Raw genomic sequence first — 27,999 nt, forward strand, 5'->3', positions numbered from 1 at the left:
ATAAATCTTCTTAATTGCTATTTTTCTTAAAATTAGAGAAGTGCAAGGAGGAGACCACAAGGACTTGCCGGGGGCATCTCTTTTCTCCTTTACTCACTATTTTCACTTTCCTTCCCTTGAAGTCTCCATAGCCTCTCCCTTTTCCCTGCCTCCTTCCCGCCCACCCACCAACTTACCTATATATGTCCATGTCTGCAGCTTCCCCTCCTTCCTTCCCCCTCCGGCAGCCTCTCCCCAAGCAAACTGTGGCCCAGTTGCACGGTATCAGCTGATTCTAGCCCCTCTGCACTGGGATGACCCTCACTTTCTCCTGGATCCCTTCCCCACACTGTTTCATTTTTCTGTCTTCCAAGAACTCTATATCCTCAGATTCTCCTGCTATCTTACCGCACTCCAACTTTCCTTTTATCTGCCCCCTTCAGCTATATCTATTATTTATTTCATTTATATCCCACCTTTCTCCCCTAATGGGGACATCATTCCCCTGCCCTCCATTTTATCCTCACAGCAGCTTCTGCGGTAGGTGAGGCTAAGAATGTGTAACTGGCTCAAAGTCACCCAGTGAGTTTCTATGGCAGAATGTTAATTTGAACTAAGGTCTCCCAGTTCCTAGTCTGAAACACTGCACCACTGCACTTTCGTGGGGTGGCTGCTGTTAACAGCAGCGAGCAGCCAGGCCTGGGTGTGTCATGCGTGTTGGGAAGTAGCAAATCACCCAGTGGTTGCTGCTGAACTTGGCCCCAATGAGTCCTCCCTCAAAGGCCTGAAGTGTAGCTTACTCTCCAAAAGAGAATGAATTCATCAATTTAAAAAAGGCTCCTAGCCTTATTCTACAAAATTACATTTTAATTCATGGTTTGCAATGTTAGCAAGTTTGGGTTGTATTCCTTCTATCTGTGGGGAATGAATCTTTCTTTTTTTCATTTTGTTTTATAGGTAGCACGCTGTTGCTTCTGCTGCTCTCCAGATGAAGAAAGTAAGACTTGATTTGCGTTCATATTGGCATTATTTAGAATAGGCATGTATCTGTGGATGACAAACATGGCCTTGGTCTGCTTGGCTGCAGCGTTGAGAACTCAGAATTGCGTGGAAGTACTTATCTGATCTAAGAGCCTATCTAAGAGCCTCTTGTGGCGCAGAGTGGTAAGGCAGCTGTCTGAAAGCTTTGCCCATGAGGCTGGGAGTTCAATCCCAGCAGCCGGCTCAAGGTTGACTCAGCCTTCCATCCTTCCGAGGTCGGTAAAATGAGTACCCAGCTTGCTGGGGGGTAAATGGTAATGACTGGGGAAGGCACTGGCAAGGACAACCTGTATTGAGTCTGCCAAGAAAACGCTAGAGGGCGTCACCCCAAGGGTCAGACATGACCCGGTGCTTGCACAGGGGATACCTTTACCGTTACCTTACTTATCTGATCAGTATGAGGAGAAACGAGTGAATGAGTTCTCACCAATCTGTTTGGCTAGCAGGGCTCCTTTCTTCCTGGGAAAGGAGCTTATCCCAGCCTAAGGTATTCAAAGAACCTCTTGCACCAGAGGAAAATGGCCCTGCTAGTGGAATGTATCTGTGTTACTCAGACTTTTGTTGTTAAGTTCCATCAAATTGTTTCCAATTGATGACGACTTTCAGAACAAAGGCCTCCATCCAACTCTGTATGTTCTCAAAGTTTTTGTAAGGTCAATCCACTCATGTCTTTGATTCTATCCATCCATCTTGTTCTTTGTCTACCTGCTTCTTCAATCATACCAAAAATAATCACATCATTTGCACGCATTATGTGACCAAAGTATGAGAGCTTTTGTTTACAGATGACTGCCTGAAAAGAGCAGTTGGGTTTGATTTGGTCCAGAACAGATAGATTTGTTCTTCCTGCAGTCCATGGTATTTTCAGTAATCATCCCCAGGTCCATAATTCAGAGGCATCTGTCTTCTTTCTCTCACACTTTCTTAGGGTCCAGCTATCACATCCATACATTACCACAGGAAAAACCATTGCTTCGACAGTTCTGATGTTTTTTGGCGGTGAAATATTTTTGCCCTTCAAAATATTTCCCAAGTTTGTGAAAGCCTTTCTTCTGAGGATTAGCCTCCTCTTCACTTCTCTAGCACACTGTCCATCTTTGTCTATTCTGGATCCCAAGAATATAAAATTGTCTACCATATCCAAGCTTGCATTGCCAGAATCTCAGCTTCGATGTAAGAGCTAGAATGATGCTTTGATAGAATTACTGTTTGTTTCAACGGTAAATTCTAGGCAAATGGGCCTCTGCTTTCTCATGATTCTCTGCCTTGTTTCTATCCTGTCCTTGCTCTAAAGAGGTCAGGAGGTCCCTCTGTTTTAATTTTATCCTCACAGTATCCACCTGTTGGATTGTGGTTATAGCAGCGGCCCCAAATCTTTTTGCACTTGTGGCTGACATCAGATAGTGAGTATAGCCACAAAATGGCTGCCCCAGGGAATGAAGTCATGCATAACTCTATTAGTAACTCTCAAATATTTCAGGCAGACATTCTGTTAACCGGTTGTATTTTAATATATGAACATATTATAAATTCTGGTCTCCCTACTTAAAGTGCTCAGCCTACCAGTTAACATGTGCCACCAATGACATGGATGTACTTTATGTGCCCCTCTGTCTCAGAAGAAAAGGAGGCGGCTTGTCTAGAATTGTGTAAGATCTGCTTTTAATGTTAATCAGTTTTAGGAAGGATGATTCTATTTATTTTATGTTATTTATAACTGTTGTGAGTCACCCTGAGCCCTCTGGGGAAGGGTGGCATGCAAGTGGAAAAATAAATGAATATTTAAAAATACCTTTTTGCATAGACATAGCTTTTCTTCAGTTATACAGTGAAGGTGTTTGTGCTGAAGGTCACACCTGTTGCCAAAGCAGAAAGCCCTGCTGGGCAAAAGTCCAGTCCAATTTCTCAAAATGATTTGTCAGGTGTGAAGAAAGATGTCTGCTGTCACCATGGTGCCCATGGGCTCCATGTTCGGGAACTCGGGCTATAGTCTTGGTCTAGGCCTGTGGGGATTTGGGTTCAAACTTATTCAATTCCACCCCCCCCCCCCAAAAAAAAAAAACCATTATATTTATTTACCCAAATTTTTCCTTCTATCCATAGCATTTCCCTAAATAATCATTTTTTCCTTTTAGAAAATAGTTACGGAGAAATTTGAAATCCTTATATATCCTAGAACTATTAATGTTGGGTGGGCTGCAATGACAATAACACTTATACAACTTTAAGAAGCCCATTTTCATAATCAATAGATTCAATAAACAACCACACAGGAGAATGAATCAATAACACACTCAAAGACTTACTAGTAAAAAAGTGAAAAACAGCAGCTTCTCAAAACATATTTTAGCCTGACTCGAATTCTGGAGGCATATTTACTAAGCGTTCCAGTGGTTGCTTCCAGATTTCAGCACTATGCATGGTGATATTTAGAAGGAGAAATAGAGACTGTATACGCAATCCTAAAATAAGTTACACCCTTCTAAGACTATTTACTTTACTAGACTTCAAAGGGTGTACAACTGTTTAGGGCCATTCGTTAAATTCTTGGTTAAATGGTGATTAGAACCTGGATGTCTCCAGTCAATGTTCAGCTAGCTTTGTTATCTGAACACCAAGCCACAGTTAGCACGAATTCTGTCAGGGAGGTTGTTTTTTAATGCCAAAAGCAAGTTTAAATTTAGCTTTGGGCACTGATAACTCCAGAAATAGAAGAAATCATGAAAAGTACAATTGGCCCCTGTAAGCTGCGGTTTGGCATCCACTCTGTTCACATAAATGACATGCGGTGTAAATTGCATACAGTCCTGCTTCTAACCTGAGGACCACAGGCATCTCTGTGGTATAGATATAAAACAGATGGCTTTTGAGGCGAGCAAAGCTAAGTTTAGTCGTGGATCCTCCTTGCAATTTTGTGGCTGTTCTTTGCATGCTCCTTGGAGCTTGGAGCTCCTTGTGGCAAGGAGTGAATGAATGACATCAGACAGTGAAGTGTCCTGCTGGGAATGAGCTCTGATCCCTGTTCACCACCCAATTCTCTCTGTGTGGCAAGAGAGACCTGATCCTTCAGGGAATCTCCCATCCATGCCGCCTTTCATGGGTTGGATGCAAAACGAGATGAAAGGCATTGTAGACCATCTGTGGTTTTAGGAGGATCCAGTTCTTCTCCTCCTTGATTGATGAAAATTGTTCTGGAAGTGGAGCTTTGTTACTTCTGTCTTGGATAGCTCTGCCAAAAGCTCAATCTGTGTTTGGAAGGCTGCCCCCCTAGCCTACAAGCAAAACCAAGGCAGGAGGCAAAGGGAGTGTCTTTGCCTTGTTAATCACAGAATACAGGTCATATAAATCCCAAGGTACACTGGAGCATCTTTAAATTTCTTAAATGCAGATAAAATGTTCTCAAAATCAAAGACATACAGATATTACATTGTAATTTTTTTTGATACATTGCCCCATCTTCCATCTTTGCACAGCTATTTTGGTGGAGGGGGCATGTATGGAAAAATGTATGCAATTTCACAAGAAAGAAGGACATGCAGCATGAAAGGAAACATGAGGCTGTTAAATTACAGGCTTAATTTAAGAACAAAGTTTGAGTCCGGTGGCATCTTTAAGACCAATAAAGTTTTATTCAGGGTAAGTTTTTATATGCATTCACTTCCTGTATCTGAAGAAGTGTGAATGCACACAAAAGCTTATACCTTGAATAAAACTTAACTGGTTTTAAAGGGGTCACTGGACGTTGTTCTGCTGCTTCATACCAACACAGCTCTCCATCAGAATCAGGCTTAGTTTAAGAAAATCAGAAAACATGGTGGGAAAATTGATTGATTGTATTTGTTGACCAGCAGTCTGCACAGAGAATGGATCTTCAGAAATTAGTCTTTAGGTCAGGATGGCTTCCTCATCTTTTCTCCACCAGCCAGGTTCAGAACTTGTCTCTAATCCTTTCTAACCACCTTTTCCCTGCTCCTGGATAAAGCTTACCCAACTCTTAAATCTCTTTCATGTCATGTGCCTGCCACCTGGCCACACACATTTCTTTTGTATACATGTGTTTATTTTATTTGTTCCTTGGCATCCTAATGTAGCTTACAGTAGAAATCCACAGCGCTATACAGTATAGGTAACAACAAGAATTGTTGCTGTTGAAGAGCTGCAGAATTCTGTTTAGCTAGTGGAGTAGTAGAGGGGTTTTTTTAGACTAAACCTCTGAATCCCAGTGCCAGGAGGCTAAACCAGGGGAAAGCCTTGGCCTCTGTGGCCTGCTGTTGTCCCTCCAGAGGAATTAGGTGGCCAGTTAGTAAGACAGGATGCTGGACTACAATCCAGCAGGGCTCTTTGTATGTTCTTAAGGCAAATAGAAACTGCGAGGGAATGAGTGTGGGGTTGGTAATGACTGAAGCCCTCTTCCCCAAGATTTTGGGAGCTACAGCAATTACTTTTGTAGCTGCCTCGCCCTTTCTGTTTAGCACCTGAAGCTTGAATAGTTTGGTGCGTACACAAGGAGATCTTTTTCCCCTTTGGCTCTGGAGATAAAAAACAGCTACAGCTGCAGCTGCTGGTGCCTCTGTGATGCCATAATAGATGTGTTTGAGTAACACTTACAAGGTGCAGTCTTGATTTTTTTTTACTTTGCAATCAGGAAAATGCTAAAATCTTTTAAATTAGAGGATAGATGTCCCTAGACAGCATCTGAGATCTTTGTTCTTATTTGCCAGCATAAGCAGGTCAGTGCATCTTTTCATCTGTTCTGTAGGAACACCCTTTTAATTTGAGTACACTTCACTTGGATTATACCACCCGCTTACTGAAAACCTCAAAGGGCCTTTGTTTTTGTCTCCAGGATTTGCATTCAGATGGCTGTCTTGGTTTGAAGCGATCCTAACGTTTCTCTTTGTGCTTGTTTTCTACAGCGGATGTGGATGAGCGTGTTGGTAAAAGAGGTGGTCAGAGAGTCGTGTATGATGAAAAGAAGGGAACCGTGTACAGCTATGCCTATTTCCACTTTGTTTTCTTCTTGGCTTCTCTCTATGTGATGATGACCGTCACCCACTGGTTCCAGTAAGTCACCTTCTCCAGGCTGTGATGCTTAACACTGAGTGGGCAGTCATAGTGGTTTACTATGAGCAGGCACATTTCTGACTAAACGTCCCCTGAGCCCCAAACCCTCACCTGCTGGCCTAAGAAAATCCAGTGTTCTCTTTATATTATTCAGAGCACTCTGTTTAGCACTTGAGCTTTTAGAATAAAAACAGTAAAATACTTAAAAACACAAAATAAAGCAACCTGATTATACAAATTCTAGGATAATAACATTTTCTGAATATAACTTTTACCCTTTATATTTTTGTATTCTAGCCTTAGACTTTATGACTAAATAAATAATATAATAAAAATATAACCTAAACTGGACTGTTGCCCAAATGGGAACAGCTGCAGCCCAGTAATACCATTACAAGGATGGAGCATTTGTTCCAAAGAGTGTTAAAGGATTTGAAAGTGAAATTGCTGTACTTCTAACAAAAATATACAGCTTTTCATTAAAAATCCACAGGGAGCCATTTAACCCTTCTGTTTTGCTCCCTGTCCCTTCAAAGGAGAGGAGAAGCAAAACTGAAGGGTTAAATGGCTGCCAGACTTTTAACCTAACAGCTGAGTGGCAGGCCCCGCTAGGCCTTCATTGGAAGAATGTTCTCCTACAGTTGCATGTTTTCCTTAAAACCATTGTTTGTGGGAGTGTGTGATTCAAGAGTTATGTTACAGAAACGACAAAAAGCAACATTTCAAGTAATTTTCAAATTTCAAATTAACAACTCCCTGGACAAAGAGCATTTGTTCCAAGTAGTGTTAAAGGATTTGAAAGTGAAATTGCTGTACTTCTAACAAAAATATACATCTTTTCATTAAAAATCCACAGGGAGCCATTTAACCCTTCTGTTTTGCTCCCTGTCCCTTCAAAGGAGAGGAGAAGCAAAACTGAATGGTTAAATGGCTGCCAGACTTTTAACCTAACAGCTGAGTGGCAGGCCCTGCCTCCGTTGGCCCCAAACAGCTGAACCAAGCACAGGTTTGCTAACTGTTTAGGGAATGCGACTTCCCAAATATTAATTACTAACCAGCCCAAGTTCAGCCCCAAAGAAGTTGTGAACCTAATGGGGCTTCTATGTTCAGAGGCTGTGGGTACCCAATGCTAATGCTGTGCATATTCACTAACTTGCATTTATTTTCACCTTTATAGTTATGAAAGTGCTGCAATTGAGAAATTCTTTGCTGGAACATGGTCCATATTCTGGATTAAGATGGCTTCCTGTTGGGTGTGTGTCCTTCTCTACCTATGGACTCTTCTAGCTCCTCTCTGCTGCCCTACCAGAGAATTCTTAGTGTGAAATTTCATCTCCTTGTGGTTCAGAGTATGGAAAAAAATCTTGTCTATTGGCTAACCTTATACTACTGCAGGGTATTGCTTTCTCTGAGATGAAACTGGACATCTTGGGCCTGGATTTTAACACTTTTCTTTATGCGATGTAAGAGTTTGAAGAAATTCTAGTCAAAAGCAGCACCTCAGTCTGGAACTAGAAAAACGCAAATGCTGTTACCCATGCCAGCATAAGTAAAAGCTTTTAAATTATGGAGCGTCCATTGTGCAAACATTTGGTATCCCTCCTGTATGATGCAGAATGTCTGTTTGCTCACAGGCTTCTGAACTTCTTGCAGTGACTGGTTTTCTCACGAGTGAAAAACACCTTTGTATCGAGCTAGAAAGTGGAACAACTTGATTGGGACAGCTTTGTTGGTGCAGATAGAAAGAGCATCGGCTCAAAGGTTTCTTTTCCTGTATTAGCTAATCATAAATTATTGGAAATATGGTTTGTGAAAGAAAAGGATTTATGGTTATAGAAATATTTAATTTATGATATTAACAAAAGACACCTTTATAAATCACTGGGTGATAGAATGTGGAATTTAAGATGCTAGACACTGTAAATGTTGGTGCAATTGATGAGCAGTTACTGTGGGCTACTCTGGGAAGAAATTCATCAAGTAAAATATTTATAGTGGGACCAGTGAAAAACAAAATTTGATTTTTCCCTCTTTTGAACTACCCTAATATTCCTGAGGAATTTGCCACTTTGAAATAGTTAAGTGAATACATGCTACATCCCATCCAGACTGACCCTGAAATGCAGGCCCTACAAAATCTAGGAACAATTGATATGATAAAAGAAGCTGTGTCCTGAAAAATATTTCAGAATATCAAATGCTGTTTCCAGCATTGTAGGATATTTTAGTCCATCACTATTTAGATGCCAGATTGTTCCTCTTAACATATTTTTTGTGGTAGTAACTTGTAACTTTAAAGTGCAATTACAAGTAGAGGTTCTAATGAGAGCATTTATCAATCATATTTTGGGTCTTCAAAACTGTGCTGGAAGTTAAGATGCTGCCTTTCCAGCTCCTTATTAGACATTAACTTGGAATGCCCTCCATTTTGGGGAAATCAAACCAAACTTTTAAAAGGATTTTTTAAAAACTTTTTAAACCTGAAGAAGAAACTTATAAATGTTGGCTCACAAAGGCTTTTTAGTCAGTGTTTCACATTTAAGGGTAGTTAGATTTGAGTCTGGTAGCACCATAAAGACTGCCAAGAGTTTTAGAGTATAAACTTTGACCAGCTTGATGCCCTTGTTGCTCTCTAGGGTGCCACTGGACTCAGATATACCTGTTCTACTGCTGACCAGCATGGCTATTCTCTGAAACCATCCGTAAGCATGTGTCAGCTATTATATTACTTGTGAACTAGTTAGATGTCATCCCTTCATTTTAAAGCTAACACATGCCACTGTTTCAGATTAAAGAAATGCCTGACAGTCGTTTAAATGTGACTGCATTCTGCTAACAAGTCAATTGTGACATGTAGGGCTACCCTATTCCAGTCTCCAAAAGAATCAAGGCATGGTAATCTAGCACATTGTGCCATTACTACCCATGGACCTTTCATTCTAACAATTGAGTGACTTGAAAGTTAGAAAGGTGGGCTGAAAGTATTGCGGTAGCCTCCCTATGCAGCAATACCAAACTCTGATTACTACATGCTATATTGACTACATCTTCTGCTTTAATACAAGGGAATGGCAACCATCTACTGGTGAAAGAGAAGGGAATGTGTGCTTTCAAGGGAGTTCAGAGCTCTTGCCTGTCCATGAGCAGGCTTAAATCCAGTAGAAATCATTGTTGGTCCTGTTTCATGTCCTGTAGTAACTTTTTCAAGGCTTGGCGAACTTAATGGCACTAGAAGCTGTACAGAGCTCATTTGGGAGCGTTCCAGAGCTGAAAGCAGCAGCGCTGCCTAAGAAGCTTGAGAACTGGATAAATTTAGGCAATCAGGGTATTAGGGAAGCCTGGTTCTCTGAGCTCAGAGCTGGTGACACCTGGTTTCTTACCAGATCAGTGTAATAAAATTTAGCTGTTGTGATTTGGGGTGGGGTGGGGGGGATTAGTGTGCATGCACCCTGAAAACATTTGGCAATTGTATTCCTCTGTTCATGTACGCTTTGGTCATAATATACAGGGACCAAAGTGAGTCCATTCTAGTTAATGCTACCTTATTTCAATTGTGGCGGGTACTGGGCCTTTTGGTTGTCTGTGAACTGTAGCTCTCTTTTTGTGGCTTTAATAGTAAATGTTTCTTGGGAATAGATGTAGAGTTTCCATTCTCTGAAATTCAACCTCTTCTGTTGATGTACATGATAAAAAAGAACAAATCCTTATTAGGTAGTTTGTGTATGGTGATATCTTGCCTTTTGAGCCAGTTACACAAAAGGGAGCTGGATTGAGCTCAGGGAGCCAAAGTGGTGCTACTGTCTGAAAGTGACCTTTTAATCAGCTCCAGCTCTTGCTCAGATGCTGAGTCTAGCCTCTCTTCTAATACAGGGGTAGTCAACCTGTGGTCCTCCAGATGTCCATGGACTACAATTCCCATGAGCCCCTGCCAGTGTTTGCTGGCAGGGGCTCATGGGAATTGTAGTCCATGGACATCTGGAGGACCACAGGTTGACTACCCCTGTTCTAATGTACGGAGAAAGGAAAATGGATTTTTGATGCAATAGGTGGCAACTGTGAAAGACAAAATGGGGTTTATAACATGCTGGTGCTTGGTCATGACCCTGTCAAAGGAATCCCAGGGACTGTGTTAAAAGATATTCCCTTTCTTACACTACTGACAACTTTTTCTAACGTGGAAAAGGATCTTTCTAATCTGAAGGACAGAATCCTGCCAAAACATTTAAGGCATGCATACCTAGAGCACTCCTTAATGTCTTGTGGAGTGCAACCCTTTCACTGGCATGTCCACACATGGTTTTTCATAGCATTTAAATCTTACCATACTGATAATGCAGCAGATACTTCTGTATTATCAAGAAACCGCAACTTGGAAGTTTTTCATTTCTATTAAAAATATGTCTCCACTATAATGTTCAAGTGTATAAACCTCTGCAATGCACATTTAAAATCTGCATATTGTCAAAAATTTCCACTGTTTGAATATGTTCTTCAAAGAACATGGTTTAAAATTTGTCTCCAGCAGCAGTGAAGGTGTTTCACCAAAACTTTGACCTCCACAAAAGCAGAATACTGTGCTGAGGTAAAAAGAACTCAAAACAAATATTATACATGCCTTACTTTTATTTTGCTCTTCATAATGTTAACTTCTGGATGTTTCTTGACGTTGTTTGAGACAAATGGCTCAGTCCATGAGGACGTTCTCTTGAACAGCCTCTATTGAAATGAATGGGAAAGTGTGGCTGACGGTCCCCTTCCTTTTATTTCATTGGGGGTCGAATAGAACTGCTTGTGGATTGTAACCATAGGGTTGGATCCAATGGCTTCCATCTACTGTACGAGGGATTGTACTGTCTATTCTGCTCCTTAATTCCTTTCTAAAACCGATTATATTGGAATGCCAGCATAATTATAGACCCAGTTCAATTATAGCCCAGTCCCTTCCAGATTCTATCCCCAATAAAGTTTCTCTTCTCTCCACTCTACTGAAAAGTGCAAGTGACCTTGATTGTCAGCATCGCTGCGTAAAGCAATGAACCATAATGTAAGTTTGGGTTTTTTTTTCGTTTCACTGAAAAAGAATTCGAAACAGGCTCAAAACAGAAAGCATGACTCCATGCCCAAGGCCAAGAGAAGGCTATCAGATGCCAAGTGTCCAGGAAGATGGCAGTCACATTACCTCATTGAGTAGAAAGAAGTGATTGGGCCCAATCCACAATATTTTGTAAAGCAGAGCTTTCTCCTTTCCAGCGTACTGCCAGTTTCTCTTATTCAACATTATTCAACAGTTCCCTACTTATTTAGAATGTTTTTTATGTAAACTTTAATGTCTGAATACAAACTTAAGATATTTTCCATAGTTTTTTTAAAATATGTTTTTTAAAAAATCTTTTGATACAACTTCAGCTTCTTTTTTACATTCTGTTTGTGAGGGGGTGGGGTTTTGTTCACAACCGTATCTACAACTGATTACATTTTGGTCTACAGGTTGTAGAAATTGTAAGGCTTTCTAAGTTTTTGAGACTCAGAGAAAAAAAATCATGCAATGTACACTGTATATGGTTTTTAAAGCATGTTACTGGATGTGTTTTTTTTAAATAAATGATTACATATTGAGTGAAAGTATAACTGTTTAACAGACCAATAAACTTCTGTTATTTGAAAATGCATCTTGCAGTCCTTTATATATATTAGACATCCATATTTTGCCACTTGTTTGCACTTATCCACATTTGCAAGTGAAGATTTCTTAACAAAGCAGCTGTCTTAACAATTTTTGTGAAAATATCCTAAGCACTGGCCACATCACTTGTGCCTATGCCCTGAACGTTTGCAATGGGGAAAAAGATTTTGTGCCCCATCCCTGGCATCTTAGTAGAATGTTGTTTTACTGTGCAAAAAAAAAAAAAAAAAGGAGTCTTGTAATGCAAGGGTAGTCAACCTGTGGTCCTCCAGATGTTCATGGACTACAATTCCCATGAGCCCGTGCCAGCATTTGCTGGCAAGGGCTCATGGGAATTGTAGTCCATGAACATCTGGAGGACCACAGGTTGACTACCCCTAGATCATCACTACAGGTACTGTCACATAAACTTTCATGAACATAATCAGGCATAAGTTATCCACAGTCAAGAGCTGTGTGTATACACTGGCACAGATGAATAGGACCTAAAATACTGAGGTTACACAATGCAAGCAATATAGTCTGTGACATTTATATACAGAATTTTTTATTTTTTGATTGTTATACTGCCGCTCTTCCAATGGTCTTGTAGTGGTTCACAGCAATAAAACATTAAAATACAATAATACCCCCATAAAATCATCCCTTACAGCGAAGGTGGAAGTATAAACGTTGACCCTTGGCCCATCAAGGTTCTACTTGGTCTACTCAGGCTGCCAGTTACTCTCCAAGGATTCAGGATGAGATCTTTTACATCCCCTCTTGCCTGAGGAGATTGAACCTGGGACCATCTGCATGCCAAGCACATGCTCTACCACTAAGCCACAGCACATCTTTGTTTCAACGCAGTTCACAATTTTTGTTCTATACACAAACATAAACATATAAATCCCTGCTAACCGAGGCATGCTTGTTTGTGTATGGAGAAGACTCTAGACCATGGATTCCCAATAGGGTCTGTGGACCCGCAGAGGTCTGCAGGAGGTCCAAAGGGGGTCTGCAGCCTTTCTCCTCCTGCCTTACTGGACTCAGCCACAATCTATGGAAGCAGCCTCTTCCATTGCTCCCCTTTTCTCTCCCCAAGTATGAGTTCATTCTCTTGTGCCTTCTGCACCCAGGAGGCAGAGCTTGCATGCCTACTCCTGGTTTAAACCACTTCCTGTCTCCTCCCCTCATTCCTCCTTAAGCCTGCCTGTTAACATGTGTGATGATGTCACTTCCTGTGACATGTCACTTCTGGGGGTGTGGTAGCAAGGTGTGGCCAGCTGACATTAGTTCTGCGGCTCCTCAAAGCCCCCAAAATTATTTTACGGGCTCCTCCGTGGTCAAAAGGTTTAAAAAGGCTGCTCTAGTCCATGGAAACTTACTCCACAACAATCTGTTTAACCTTTCAGGTGCCACGTTCTATTTTTGGTTTGCTGCAATAGACCAACGTGGCTACCACTCTGTAATTTTTCAACTCCCATTGCGATGCATGTAGACAGTCCAATGTGCTTTCTGTTATCCAGAAGAGCATGTTGAAAGATTATCTAACCACAAGCAGATGGGTTCTGTACTGTGCATACAGTGACAGCTTACACTACAACTTAAATAGATTTATTTTCTTAATGGAGTGCTATACAGGTATAGCCTGTTGTTCAAACAGCCTAAAGTTCAGTTTAGATTGCTAGATCTTCTGACTGTTCAGTCCTATGAATGAAGTAAGCCCTACTGTGTTCAATGATTCTTCTTCTCATTTAGGTGGATAGGATTGTGGTCTGGGTTGTTGTTTTTTTAGATTTTCCATGAGTGATGTAATAATGCCGGTACAATGGCAGATAAGCAGCTTTATATTTTGGGAAACATTTAATCAAATATTAGTTTTGTCTACTCAGATCCAAAGGAATATATGGCAAAATGGATTTCCTTGCCTGGCCCTCCTGGGTGTAGACTGCACAGGGTTTTTACCCAGTCCCAGTTCAAATTAATCCCTCCCGTCTACACTGAATTCAATTTGCATTTTGATTTTGGGCACTTAAAATTTTCCCTCTGCAACATGCATGATTGATTCGTGGTGACCCTACCTTTTCCCCACAATATCCTGGAGTGGATATAAGCCCGCATATTTCAAAAACCGCCATGAGCAAATGCACAGTTCTCTGCTTTTTGCAAATTAACTTGCTGCCTCATGCCTCCAACACTGTAGCAAAGAAGTCTTCCCTGATTGGCCAGGGTGTCAGTTCAAAGTCTTCCTGGTTCTCGGTTGCAAGGCTTGTTTTAAAGTGACTATGCTCCAGAAGCCCTAACTTCTCTCAGCAGAGATTTGCTTCTTGGTTTTCCCCCCCCCCCTCCTCTGCTGTCTCCAATCCTCTCCCCACCCCCTCATTCAAGAAAAGAAAGAGGCTCCTGCTGCTCTTGGCCCCCCCTACCTTTCTGAGCTTCTCCAATTGAGTGCAGAACAATTTCTGTTTCAATTGGGGAGGTGGGATAGAGGAAGACCCAAATTCAATCTGAATTCAGCAGGATCCACAACAGAATAAACAAAGTGCAGAATCAGCCCCAGTGTAGCCCAAAATGGTCTCTTAATACCCTGCTTTGAGGAGTCAGGGACCCCTCATCCAGGAACAGCATGAGGCAAAAAATTCTCCCCTCTTCTGTCACTGGAGATTAACCTGGTGGTTGAACATAGCCTGTGAATGAAATGAAAACTAAGCCATCTGATGCAATCTTCAATTATTGGCTAAAATTCTTAACCCTTTTTTGCTGCAAAAACTTGAAAGAAGTAATTGGACGTGGGTAGAACTCACAGGCACTTTGTTTCAAAGCTGTTGGGTAGAAGGTTCTCCTTACTATTTATACATACACACACACACAAGATAATTCAGCAGAGAAACTGGAGAAACCCAGCTGCTTATTAAAGCAGATGTGAAATACAGGTTTCTAAAAATAAAACTGCCCACTTTTTCTCCACACTAAAGACAAAGTTCACAGAGGACTGATGCATGTGCAGAAATCTAAATAGCACAGAAGTACTCTGCTTCTCTTTAATCATGTTATTTTTGAAGCACTCTTTACTTAAAGTTCCAAATCCTATGCAAGCCTGTTTTACCCAGAATTGGGGCGGGGGAAACCACTAAATTTATTAAAAGGCAGAATGGCAGTGGGGTAAGATGCCTGCTTATCTATAAATTACCTTAGTGGTAACATTGCAGACATAAACACAAAAGAACTCTTTAAAGTATTAAAGAAGTACAAAGTGGAAAACATTTACATAACATAATGCTCTGGGGAATAATTATGCATGGTATTGTGGAGTGTTTACTGAAGCAAAGAACAGCTTTCAAGAAACTCAAGGGATTGCCCACCCTGATCCAGACACCAAGTTCCCAAACACAGATTTACATGTAAAACAAGTTGGATTATGGGTTCCTGGCCCAACTAAGTCATGCATTCACACAGCCCTGAACCTTTAAACAGAACTCTGTCAGTGCATAGCTCCAAACACCGCAAGAGGAAAAGAGGGACTTCAGGTGTTCCTCCTGTACCATTTTCACCTGTGGAAATAGACACTGGAGGACCAATTTGTCTCTTTCTTGGGTTCCATATAGGGTTGCCAGCCGCTAGGTAGGGCCTGGAGATCACTACAATTGCAACTGATCTCCAAACTCTAGCCACCAATTCTCTGGAGAGAATGGCTGTTTGTAGGGTGGCACTATGCCCTGCTAAGGTGCCTCCCCCAATACCTCCAGATTTCTCAATCCAGTCTAAGCAACTCCTCCATTCCATATACAATCAACTATAAGGGGTCATTCTCTATACCAGGAGTAGTCAAACTGCGGCCCTCCAGATATCCATGGACTACAATTCCCCTGAGCTGGCAGCAAATGCTGGCAGGGGCTCCTGGGAATTGTAGTCCATGGACATCTGGAGGGCTGCAGTCTGACTACCCCTGCTCTATACAGAGTTCCGTCCAGTGCTGAATTTGAATCAGGGTTCCAAGGTTCAACTTTTGACTCTGACATGAAGTTGCAGGGAGAGGACTTGAATCTAGGGTCCGTTTCAGCCTTGCTCACCTCACCAGGTTGTGTTTTTAGGATGAAATTATTGTAACTGGGCATGTTGCTCTGAATTTATATGAATAACCCCATGAATGCCTTATCCTGAGTCAAACTATATAGCGTATTGGAAGATGGTGACAGAGCAGTAGTAGTGTTGTTAGAAGCTCTCCGTATTTCTTTTTAAAATTAGCTCTTGGAGCTTGTTTGGGCTGCTCATTTCATTGCTGATTCTACGTAAAGACTTTGCAGCCAAGTTTGGGGATTTTAAATATCCGGTAGGACTTATTTATCCTTAAAATCTTGACGACTGTTGTGTGACGATAACTGAGTGCTGCTAATTAAGAGCTTTGGAGCTCCACAGTGAAGTAATCTATATTGAAGATAGAGTTATCTAGAACTAGCAGCTGTCAACATTTTGACTGGAATTATTTGTTGCCTGCTGTATATATAATTTGTTTCACTTTGTTACACCCTTATTATTACAAAGTCCACAGGATGGGAAACTGCACTGAGCTTTTATTTGTTTCCCTCTCAATTTCATTGGCTTGTTTGTCTGTCCAGTCCTTATGAGAGTTCCCTTCTATTGTTTATTTGTGACTCTGACAGTCTTTCACTTGTGAGATTTAAACTGGTAAACGTGAAGACTAATTTACTCAGACCCTTGCAATGGGAGGCTATAAAAGAGCAAGTAGGAGGGTGCCTGATGGTGGCAGTGTTGATGTTACTCTGCCCCCTGTTTGCAATCAGACAAAGATAAATGATTGTATTACAGCAGGTGGCACTTTAAAAGACACCTCCTCAACCTCAAACCAATTTGCTCCACTGGTCAGTTGTATCTATGAGACTCAGGGCAATGAGGAGAGAAATGAGGGAGATGTTTCAACTGTTCGGCTGCAAGAAGATCAGACAGAAGCTGAATGCAAAGCCTCCAATTACATTCTAAATGAACCTGACTGCCAAAATGGTGGGTGCCTTATTTGAAAGAATAAAGCTCACCGAGGCCAAGATTGATGTTGCTGCAATTGCTTGCAAAACACCCTGGCTATAATCCAGGCCTCGTTGGGAAGAAGGTATATAATCAAACTCCTAATATACTCAACTTGGATAAGATGCCACTCACTACAAGTAAGGAAGAGACTAAAAAGGTCAGTACACAGCTAGAATCTTCAGAGGAGAGACTAAGCTATCAGTTTAAGCTATTGCCCTCCAGAGTGTGCTTGGTGGCACAGAAGTATAGAGATCATCTCATTCCTTGGGGGACAAAGTGACAGGTGACACCTAAGTACCATCCTCGGTGTGATACTTCTTCTCTTGATTTAGTCCAAGTAGAGCCTCTGTACCACCCGAACCAAATGCAAAGAATCCTGCTCCTATTTGATTGTCCCGAGTTTCCTGCACTGCTGCTCTGTAAGGAGTTATTTCTGCGTTCTCAAGGGATAGTCTGTCGAGATAGTATTGCCTTTTCTGACTGGCAGCGGCTCAGCAAGGTCTCGGCAGAAATCTGTCACATCATCTGCTTGCCTGACCCTTTTAAATGGGAGTGCCAGCCATCAGAGCCTTGCAGCAAGGGTGTCACGAAAACGTCATGTTAGAACAATGAGAAAATACATATTGCAGCTGACAAGCAGAGGTGGGACTAGCTACGGAGCTAGTTAGGCCTCTGGTCTCTTGAAAGCAGGTGGAACTTCCTTTTAAAAGTGACATGTAGGGAGCAATTGAGGTACAGAGTTTGTTAAGCCTGAAAGCATAGGTTAACTGTTGCCCCCTAGTGGACATCAAAGCATCCCATTTGGTTAAAAACCAATTACTCTCCTTTTCCTATAAAATCAGAGTCCAGCAGCACCTTTAAGACCAACAAAGATTTATTCAGGGCACGAGCTTTCGAGTGCAAGCACTCTTCGTCAGACTGTGATCTTCTTACATGACAGGGAATGTATACCCATCTGAATCTCTCCTTTTCCTCATCGGAAGTCAAAGTCCAGTCTTAGGCTTTACTCTCACAAAACAGTGCTAAACATGTATCGGTACCATTTCAGACAGTGGTTTGCAGGAGCAAGTTCTACCAGCAAAAAACTATTCATCCACACAGAAAATTACAGGAAGGCTGTTGTTTTTTTTTTGTTTGTTTGTTTTTTTGTCATGGAAGTCTCTACCTGCAGTTTGAAGTTGCACACTCAAGCACAGATTGGCAATTACATTTACTGGAAATGTTTTTCCAGGACTGTTGCTGGGGAGACCAGATCTCCTGCTCTCTGGGGAGGCTTTTCATCCCCTGCTGGCATGCCCATTGCCATCTGCCTATGCCTGGCAGGGGGGTTATAGGGAAGTGGGTGAGGAAATTGGGAGAGGGGCAGTTGCTGCTGCTGCCTGATATCATGATGCCACTTCCAGCACAACGCGGAGTGACATCATCGCATTTGGTGAATGTTAGTTCTGCCAATTTCTTGGACCCTTCAGTGGCACCTGCCTTTTTGCACCACCACCTGCTGGTGGGATGGCAATCCTCCCATTATAACTGGAGAACCCTTAGTTCTTGTCACCTGATGCGTAATAGGCCAGGGGGGAGATGGGGGGGGTCTCGTTGCTATGCAACGCGCCTTCTGATGCAAAACCACAAATGATGCCATTGTCTTGGGGTGCCGGTCTAGGATTTGGCCCAAACTCTATAATTAACCAGAGTTTCAGGTGCATCTGAGAGCATCACTCTGATGCAATGACATCACTTCCAGTTTTGCACAGGAAACAATGTCATTCATCAGCCTAACATTGGTAAGTTTTTCACAGCCCAACAGTAGCTGCAATGCTTGGCAATGCTCTGTTGATAGCTAGGGCGGTGGGGGGGGGGGGGGCGGCAGCAGCAGGGGATCCTGTTGATGCCACTGGCTGGGTCTGAGCTTAGTGAGTTGCTTGTGCAGTGCTTACTTCTGGGCCGTTTGTTCCTGAAGATACAGTCCAGATATAAGCAGTTATCACCCATCTGTTGTTTGAGAGAGGTAGGTTTTAAATTATTTAGGCTTCCAGGATTGGGCTTCTTTACCTATTCTAATTCATAAACCAACAGAACTGGGGCCTAACATTCCAGTTCGGGTATCCTGGCAGCCTGCAATCAAAACCTTAAACAAACTATGAAAGGCGGTATTATCTGCTCCACAGGGGAAAATTGTGGAAACTTCTCATCAGTAGAATTGAAATATTGTCTATGATTGAGACTGTGGTAGGAGGAGACTCTGAAAAGGAAAAAAACTGTAGTTTAAATGAGCTCAACAAGCAAGTCTATAGATAAGCCGGATTTCTCAGTTTACAGCTGCCTGTATGCAGTGGTGTATTAAAGTCTTCTTTGGTCAGAATTTAGGTTCAGTTGGCAACCAATTCCTTATTCATCAATCAGTACAGAATACGGAAGCCAGTAAAACACCGGAACTAGGTTTTCACGTTATTCTTTGGGCAGCTGTATCTCCTCAGGCGTCCCTCCCCCTCACTTTCTCTGGGGTCCTTGCACAGCAGTGACAGCCACGAGAAGGAATGCTTTATAAGAATTAGCTTTATGAGTCCCTCCTTTTTAGTCCTTTAAGCCCTGGGGTTAATATGTCTTTCCGTGTGGCCTGACACATTCATTTATCTTTCTTCCTTTTGGCACAAAAGTCCATCCGTTGCATTGCAACGTTACAGTAATACCTGTTTCAGGGTTGCAGTAATGACATTCATATAGTTTTACATTGTCCAAAAGCTGTCATTGCAAAAATAGCCATCTCTCAAGAATGTAATTGTTGTATTGCCCAATATAGTTATTTTAAAATCAGTTTATTCACAGTAGCATAATATTGAACTGTTCTGAAATTAGAAGCATAGCCAATGTGCTCTGGTTATGCTGCTGTATGTTTTTGTGCTGCTCTAAGGAGGTTTGTAACCAAATCTACTTCTCTAGGGAAATTGTCTAAACAATTCTGACAGTAACACTTTAGGGTTATGAGGTCTTGGGCAGCCTCCTATGTCATGAATAATAGGCCATTCATCCAATACTTTTAAGGCTTGAAGTACATGCTTACTTGCATTGCTCAACATATCTCTTAGGAGTTAATATATTTGACTAAATCTATGTGAGGCCAGATATCATTGATAACTGAACATTAAAAAAACATGCTTTGAGATCTATTGAAATCAGCCTCGGTATGGAGTAGATCTGTTTCCTGCTGGATGTTTTGGCTCCTGCTTCTGCTGAACAGTAGCTTCCTGCAGAAAAACAAAACATCATACCCTATGCAGTAGGCTCAGCTGCTCAAGCCCTTCCTTTTTGTGGCGGTGCAAATTATCCTGCATAATCTCTTATGCTTCTGGCTACCTGCTGGTTGCTGCTTTAACAAATAATCCTAATTGATCAAATGGCTTTGGGGAGACCAAGCAATAATCAGACTTTCCAGAGCAACACACTTATGTCCACACAGTCAGGGGCTGGGAATAATTCTATGGAAAATGTGCATCACAATGCCTTGTGAATTCAGGGCACAGCTGCCAGGTATCCAGCCTTCGTTGTTCCCTTCCTTTAAAGAAAATGTTCACCAAACACCATCCAGATCTACTTATTGGCACTCGACCCTGCTGCCTACCTGCCTCCCGTCTTTCCAGGAGCAATCGCTGCAGCCGCTTGTAAAAACGGCTCCCAGCATCAGATTGGAAGATGACGTCATATTGACTGATTGAGGCCTTTAAATATGCACTTGCATGTTGGGACTCTGGGACGATGAGAGCCCACAGAACGAAGGAACCACCATGCATCTTTCTGTATTTTGAGCATCCAGGCACATGGGGAACAAGCGCCTGCCACTTACAGCTGCCACGTAGAACTGCTGTCATTTAGGGCCGATGCAGAGATCCCTAACAGATGCCCTTTTAAGTCCCAACAGGACGCTCTGTGAGGAGCCAGGCTGCAGGCTGAAAGCAACTGTTCCAGCACTTAGCAAGCTGGCTGACTTCATGCGAAAGTAATGTTGGCTGCTTTTCACCTCTTGGAAGCCAGCAGAGCCAGAGGAGTCTCAGCAGGCACGCATGGGCTGGGCAAAAAGTAACAAGAGCATTCCAATGACAAGGGAATTACTGGCCTGGATCTGTGTCCCCCGTCCAACAGCCAGCCCAGAGCCGTGAGGTCAAGGAGTTCTTTAAAGCACCTGTGGTCCTCCAGAGGTTCACGGACTACAATTCCCATGAGCCCATGCCAGCGTTTGCTGGCAGGGGCTCATGGGAATTGTAGTCCGTGAACCTCTGGAGGACCACAGGTTGAATTCCCCTGCTTTAAAGGATGCTAGGACAATGCGCCACTGAAGTAAAAGGGGACTGAATCCAGGCCCTGCTTTTCCACTCAACCAACCGACCGCTGCAGTTCCAGTTTCCTTCAGAGGATGGCGCACATGCCTGTCCTGCCTAGTGGATCTAGCTGGGAATAGCATCCACTACACTTGTGCCTGCTCACAGTCTCCTGCCCTTCTCTGGACGTATGAATGGGAGCCTGGGTCATTTGTAAATATGGCCCTGACTAGATTGGGATAGTTAAGAGCGGAAGCCTCTCATCTGGAGAGCCAGGTTTGATTCCCCACTCCCCCTCCACATGCAGCCAGCTGGGTGACTCTGGGCCAGTCACAGTTCTCTCAGAGCTCTCGTGGCCTCACCTACCTCACAGTGTCAGTTGTGGGGAGAGGAAGGGAAGGCGATTGTAAGCCGCTTAGAGATTCCGTTAGGTAGTAAACAGCAGGGTCCAAAAAACAGACCCCCCCTCCTCTGTTTACTCAGAAACACAAAGTGCGAATCCTCCAGCATTCCCCATGGTTGCACATGCCAAAGACTGGGGCGGGGGGGGGGGGTTGCAGCCCTACAACTCACTAGCATATGTGTCAATGGCGAACTACTGGTTCTAGGAGAATGCATAAGAGGAAGTCCTGCTGCTTTTCAAGAAGATGCTGGTCTGGGAGGGGGAAAGGATAGAAAGGGAAAGGGGCTTCTTTTCCTGATCCCAGCTGACACAGACACACACACCCGCAGGCCTTGCAAGGGTTAACACAAATTGGGATTCTGCAGAGGGAAAGGGAGGGTGTTATTTGAAATGGCAGAAGAGTAAACAGGGAAACGATTCCTGCAGCCCCGCCACTTAATTCTCTCCTCCCAGCTTGTTTTATGTGGAATATAAAGCTATACCCTTAATTTCATGCCGATTTGAAGGCAAACACAACCATATGGCAGGATCGTATTTTAACAGTTCTTGAATGTCAAGCTAAAACGACGGTTTATCTTTTTATTTTCACATTTATATAAAAAAAATGTCTGACAGTTTTACATCAATCGTAAGAAATAGTAGCGTGGACTTGCACCCAGTAAAGTCATACAAGGATTTAATATATGCTTGTTCGCCTCAGCAATGTCCCCTCTCAGTCTTTACTTAAATATCTCCTACGCCATACTGCTGAGCTTGAAATTCTTGGAAGTCCTCTGGGATGGTATCTGTAGACAAGAAGAGATTCAAAAGGGTCACTTCTATTGTTGCTATACAACCAGAGTGCATTCTTTGAAAAAATTCTGATCATTAAAAAGTAAATGCAACTCCTCCAAGAGAACATGCATCATAAGGTCACTGTTGGTAATTCTCATGCAAACACACACTGCATCTGCTAACTCTTGGTAAACGTCAGGGTGGTGAAGTGGTTATTGGGTCAAGCCTCAGCCAATCAACACTGAGACAGGAAGTGAGACCACAAGCCTCAACCAATCAACACTGAGACAGGAAGTGAGATCACTGGGCGATGCAGGTTTAAATCCCCCACTTTGCCATGGAATCTTACTGGGTGACCTTGGGCCAATTGCATGCGTCCAACCTAACCTACCTCACCAGATTATTGTTGCAAGGGTACAATAGAGGAGGGGCATGGTTCATTTGGGGTCCCCAATGGGGAGAAAGGTGGGGTATATATAAAGGAAATATTAAGTTATGATATGCAGCCCTACCCTATGCATGTTTACTTGGAACCTAACAGTAGGTGATGCACAAAGCCATCCTGGCAGGGATGGGGGGAGCCTAGTGTGAAACTAACTATCACTTAGTTTCTAACTATTACTAAGTTTGGAATAGCACATGTCTACTGATGGGCTGGTTTGGATTTCCGTCAACTGCCCTTTATGGGGCAGCCCAAATACTTTGGTGACTGAACCGGCTGAAGGTAATCCTCCCTGGTCCTGTATTGGTCCAGGAGCAGCAGCAAACGTCTTCAGCGAGAGCTGATTGCATTTCATATTTCTCAAGTTCTCAGTTCTGGGCCATAACGACCAAGCAGGGGTGGCTTTTACAAGTGCTAGCTTGTTGCAGTCTGGCTTCGCTCACTAGCCGCTGCAGGCACAGGCTGAGTCCCGCTGGATAAAACATGTTCCCACGTCTACAACACCAGGCATGCAGTCCCGAGAGCCGGATTTTCCCTCTAGATCAGTTTGGGATTTCAGAGCAGGGTTACCATTGCAGCGATACTTCAGATTGGACCAAATAATGTTTTCCTGAGAGAAGCAGAAAACACCGAGTCTCCCTCCGCGCATGGTGGTATCGATGGTCACTCCAGAATCTGCCACCAGATCGGAGCCTTCATAAAATCTCGCCCTGAAAAGTGAAACAGACAATTAAGAAGCTGATGAAGCTATGCATACATATTCGGAATCAAGTCCCATCATGCATAACAGGGCTCATTGCAGGGCTCTCGGAGAAGGTAGAGTATCGAGTGCTAAATGGACAGCAAAGTTGTGAATGGCAGAAACTCTACTTGGGCTCTCATGTTGAAGACAACAGAGAAGGATCAGGCACCCAACACATGCTTGTGGGTTCCCCCTTGCAAACACTCTTCTTCCCTTGCATCATTGTTCACTGGAAAATGGATCTGGATCTGCGTGTTATTCCCTGAGTGACAGAAAGAAGAGCTCCAGAGGACCGGGTATATCAGTTTGTATACTGCCATTTTGTACAATGTTGGGGATTGTTTTTTAGGATGCTTAATACTGTATGATTTTATGGGATATTGTTGTATGTTTTGTGAACCACTGCAAGCCAGCTTGTTGGGAGCAGCGGTATACAAATTTAATCAATCAATTAATTAATTAAAGACCATCTACTATGAGCAAGGCACACAAGCCATTCCCAAAGGCATCCTCAGCCTGAGGTCTTAGATCAGGAGGCTGTAAGCCTGACTGCTTTTAAAAGGATAATATCAAACCATCACCATTATCGGTGAGCAAAAACAACAATTACTTGTTGAAATGTGGTTCTTGTTATAAAATTGACTCAAGTAAACCCTTGCAGTGCGCATCATCACTCCTCCATGCCCTAAAAGTTCTAACCTTTCTCCAGTTTACCTCTGGCTAAAGATGGGAAGGGTTGAACCGAGAGTAGCAGTGCAGAGCAAGGAGCACAAATGGAAGAGGAGATTTTGCTGTCATTGCTGCAATCTCAGACTCAAAACCATGCAGTCCTACATAGCATTATTCCAGCCCAAGCCCACAGATGTCGCTGGGTTGAAGCTGGAGTAACACTACATACAATTGCACTACAAGATATCAGCCAGATTTGCCTCCCATAAGGCACCTGCCACCTGTCAATAACAACTTATTTGTTCCCTTTGCAAATTCTGTAAGCCATGCTTCAAAGTCTAAGCACACACATCACATTCACATAAGTGTATTCCAACTCATTCATTTCCTCAGCTGTGACCACAATTCAAAGTTATCCTGGGACACTGTAACTTGAAACAAAGGAATGAGAAATTGCCACTGGACCAAAGAACTTGGGCCGGACAATGCATTCCACTCATATTTCTGTTTAGAGCAATCTCTGTTGGGTTAATTTTATTGCACAAAAGAAGAAGGAGACTCCAAGCAGCTTACAATCACCTGAGAACGACCCCTAAAGTATGAGCATATGCCAATGTGATATCCTATTTTGGAAAAAGCTGTCTCCAAATTGAGAACTAATAGGAGCAGTCACTGAAGAAGCAGGGAAAGTGGGTTTTGATTGCCAAAGTTATTTGAAAACTAAAGTTTTGGAAAATAAATAATTGGACAATATATGGATTTGGAATCATTTATTCACAGCCTCAGATTTCCTTGAGTTTCTGTGCTGATTGTACTGAACCCATCAAACATAGAACTGTGGATTCCTCAATGTAGACTCAGAAGAAAAAAGGAGACACAATGATATCGTAGTCTTCTCTAAGTGAAAAGGTTATAACAAAGTCTAAATGGTCAAACATATGATCAAACATAAAGAGTCAACCAAAACAGGATCCTAGGTTAAGTGACCCGCTTTCTGTTTTATCTTCGTTAGTGGTTGCTCTTCCAATATACTGTCATAGTAGTAGTTGTAGTATCACATTGGCAAAATGCTCATAATCATCTGGGGATTTCATAAAGTGCCCCTACCACTTCCCCTTGCATAGTGTAACTTTTTGCAATACATGCAAATTGGAGGCATTTGCATGCCACACGCATCACTCAGATCTTTTTCACACAAGTTTTCTGTTTTCTGAAGGATATTATGTTTCACACAATACACAGCAACTACCCTTGGAAAGCCACCCCAGAGGGTCTCCATGGAGGGCTACAGGCACTCCTAGAACTCCCCTCAGAGCCTCTCTGTGCAGTGTAGCTACCCTTGGAAAAACAGGTGTTTCCCCCATTTTTGCATCACTGTCCTACCTAATGTATCCAATTTGAGGTCTGTGCTGCAGGAACCAGCGATAGGAGACTTTATCTTTCCAGCCGACGTTTCGGGGGTCTTTCCACAGCAATCTGACTTGGTCATTAGTGTCCCCAGTATGCCAAAGTGAATTCCTGAGGTGCTCCCCTGGCCCAGACTTTGACTTGACAGCCTGCGCAGAGAGGTCGAAAGGAAGAAATTAACTTTCCATATGAATTAGGAAGAAAAAAAACAGAAGCGTTAATTAGTTTTCCATTCTGTTTTGGGAAAGCAGGCACCTGACCAAGCAAGCCTATTCATTACTCTACAAGCCACCAGGCCTGCCGAAAGCTGGGCCAGTTTCATCTCTAGATGACGGCATTAATGAGATTGGGGGCGTCTTGGGTCGGGCGCCAGCACCTTCAGCTGAATTCCCGGTTCTGCGACGGCTCGGAAGGGAGTCGCTTGCCAGTAGGTCTGTTCGGTCTGTTTCCACATCACCACGTAGAAGCTGGAGCTGTCTTGGTAGCCAAAAATGAAGCCTGCATAGTCATCATCAGTCACGGTGTTCACATGGAAAGTGCCTTCGAAATCGACCCCGTTGAAAGCTGTGTAGCCTGTTCAACAGAGAGGGATGATTCGCCTCAGGTCGAACGAAGTCACAGGCACAGGAATTGATTGGCACATATATGGTCTTTATTTCCTGGTAATGGGCCCAATCCAAACCACTGGGGGATTTTACTCTCCCCCCCCGCCCCCCAGCAGAGTGAGCAAGAGTATTAGCTAGGCCAGGGGTAGTCAACCTGTGGTCCTCCAGACGTTCGTGGACTACAATTCCCATGAGCCCCTGCCAGCAAATGCTGACAGGGGCGCATGAGAATTGTAGTCCATGAACATCTGGGGGGCCACAGGTTGACTACCCCTGAGCTAGGCAACAGAGATGCCCTTTTCTGAGCTAGACTACTAGTCCATCTAACCCGGTATAGTTCAGCAGCAGCTCCACAAGTCCTCAGACGAAGCCAGCGCAGTGTAGTGATTAGCGCAGGGCCAGCCTCAGTGTGCTCTGAGGTAGAGCAGCTGCTGGGGTCCAAGGCTACTTTCATAGACCTCCCAGCACCCCAACATGGGGGCAGCACTCCTGGTGGCCACACCAACTGCATAACCAGCCAGAGGAGGAAAGAGAGGCAATGAGCCTAGGAGTGGGAGGGGGTGTGATGGACAGAAGGCTGTGCCCATGGGGCTCCAGCATCCAGTCACCTTTCAGGAGGGAAGCATGGGAGGAGTAGAGTTCTGCCTTGCGGGGAGAGCTCAGGTCTGGTTCGGGGAAAGAGCAGGCAGAAGAACACGGGAAGCTATGCTTGGTAGAGTGGCAGAGTGGTTTAGCTCTTCCTCTGTGTGGGAACAGAACGCCCAGTGGTTAGGCCTGTCTCAGGTAATGAGCAGACCTTGAACCATTTAGTCTCTCAGCCTAACCCACCTCACCCGGTGGTGGTGGTGGTGGTGGTGGTGGTGAAAGAATAGAGTGGAGTGGAGGGGAAGGACAAGGCAATAAACTCTTTTGGGTCCCCACAAAGGAAAAAAATAGGAAATTAGTTGTTAAAAAAATAAGAGAGGAGGTGTTTCCTTCTCCTGCTAACCTAAGCATATGCTCAAATGCTAAGCCATCTCCCCCAGGTAAGAAGGAGACACCTGGACTGATTCTGGAACTCCTCTCTCTTCTCCATGCATACCAAGGGATTCTGGCTCTCAGAGGAGACAGCACTGATCCTCTCTCTTTCTTTGTGGGCATACACATGCAATGAAGAGCCCTTGTTTGAATCTGGAATGTTAGCACCAAGGAAGCAAAGCTCCATGTGCAGAAACCTCTTGTGTTTGTGGAGAGCCGTGTGAACATTTACAGACAAACAAGCGCATACCTACAGCAAGTCCAGGATCACTGTTCATGGTCTGCACAATCTCCATGCCCTACAAGAGACAATGAACCAAAGCAGTGGAGGAACGGTCTTTTGTACATTCTGATCATACCTCCAAAGTTGGATGGGACTGCATGCCTCATGTACCCCTCTCTGTGTTGCAAAGTGAGCCTGACAAATCCCCTTTGCCTGTCTTTCAAATGCTTAATACATCCACAAACAAAAATTCGAACACAGAGGCTTCCATTATCTCCACTATAGCTGCTAGCAATTACTGCATGGGAAATAGCTTTCTATAGTTTATTGATCTTATTTTCAAAAGCAAATGGCTAGCTTTCACAGCTGTAGTGCAGTTCGGAAACACATAGCAAGTAAATCCTGAGCTGGATGGCCCAGGCTAGCCTATTCTTGTCAGATTTTGGAAGCCAAGCAGGGTCATCCCTGCTTAATACTTGGATGGGAGACCACCAAGGAAGTTGGAGGTTGGTAAACACAGCTAGGCAATGGCAAACCACCTTTGTTAGTCTCTTGCCTTGAAAAGCCTTTGGCAAGGGTGGCCAAACCGTGACTCTCCAGATGGTCATTGACTAC

The 27,999-nt window shown here is 43.2% G+C and overlaps 2 protein-coding genes across 2 annotated transcripts in view; one reads left to right on the plus strand and one right to left on the minus strand.

Moving 5' to 3' along the window:
- The window catches only part of SERINC5 (serine incorporator 5), a 56,816-nt gene extending 45,140 nt beyond the window's left edge, over positions 1 to 11,676 (plus strand). Inside the window, exons 10-12 of the mRNA XM_077347305.1 lie at positions 937 to 976; positions 5,937 to 6,084; positions 7,262 to 11,676. Coding sequence (XP_077203420.1) covers positions 937 to 976; positions 5,937 to 6,084; positions 7,262 to 7,409 — 336 coding nt within the window. The 3' untranslated portion in view covers positions 7,410 to 11,676. The remainder of the gene's footprint in view (positions 1 to 936; positions 977 to 5,936; positions 6,085 to 7,261) is intronic.
- Positions 11,677 to 22,064: 10,388 nt separating this feature from the next.
- The window catches only part of THBS4 (thrombospondin 4), a 56,050-nt gene continuing 50,115 nt past the window's right edge, over positions 22,065 to 27,999 (minus strand). The window contains exons 18-22 of the mRNA XM_077347306.1: positions 27,412 to 27,460; positions 25,916 to 26,112; positions 25,516 to 25,688; positions 23,292 to 23,431; positions 22,065 to 22,290 (exon numbers count right to left, since the gene is read on the minus strand). Of these exons, the coding sequence (XP_077203421.1) occupies positions 22,229 to 22,290; positions 23,292 to 23,431; positions 25,516 to 25,688; positions 25,916 to 26,112; positions 27,412 to 27,460 (621 nt within the window). The 3' untranslated portion in view covers positions 22,065 to 22,228. The remainder of the gene's footprint in view (positions 22,291 to 23,291; positions 23,432 to 25,515; positions 25,689 to 25,915; positions 26,113 to 27,411; positions 27,461 to 27,999) is intronic.

This window comes from Paroedura picta, chromosome 7, assembly GCF_049243985.1.
Source record: "Paroedura picta isolate Pp20150507F chromosome 7, Ppicta_v3.0, whole genome shotgun sequence".
NCBI classification, from domain to species: domain Eukaryota; kingdom Metazoa; phylum Chordata; class Lepidosauria; order Squamata; family Gekkonidae; genus Paroedura; species Paroedura picta.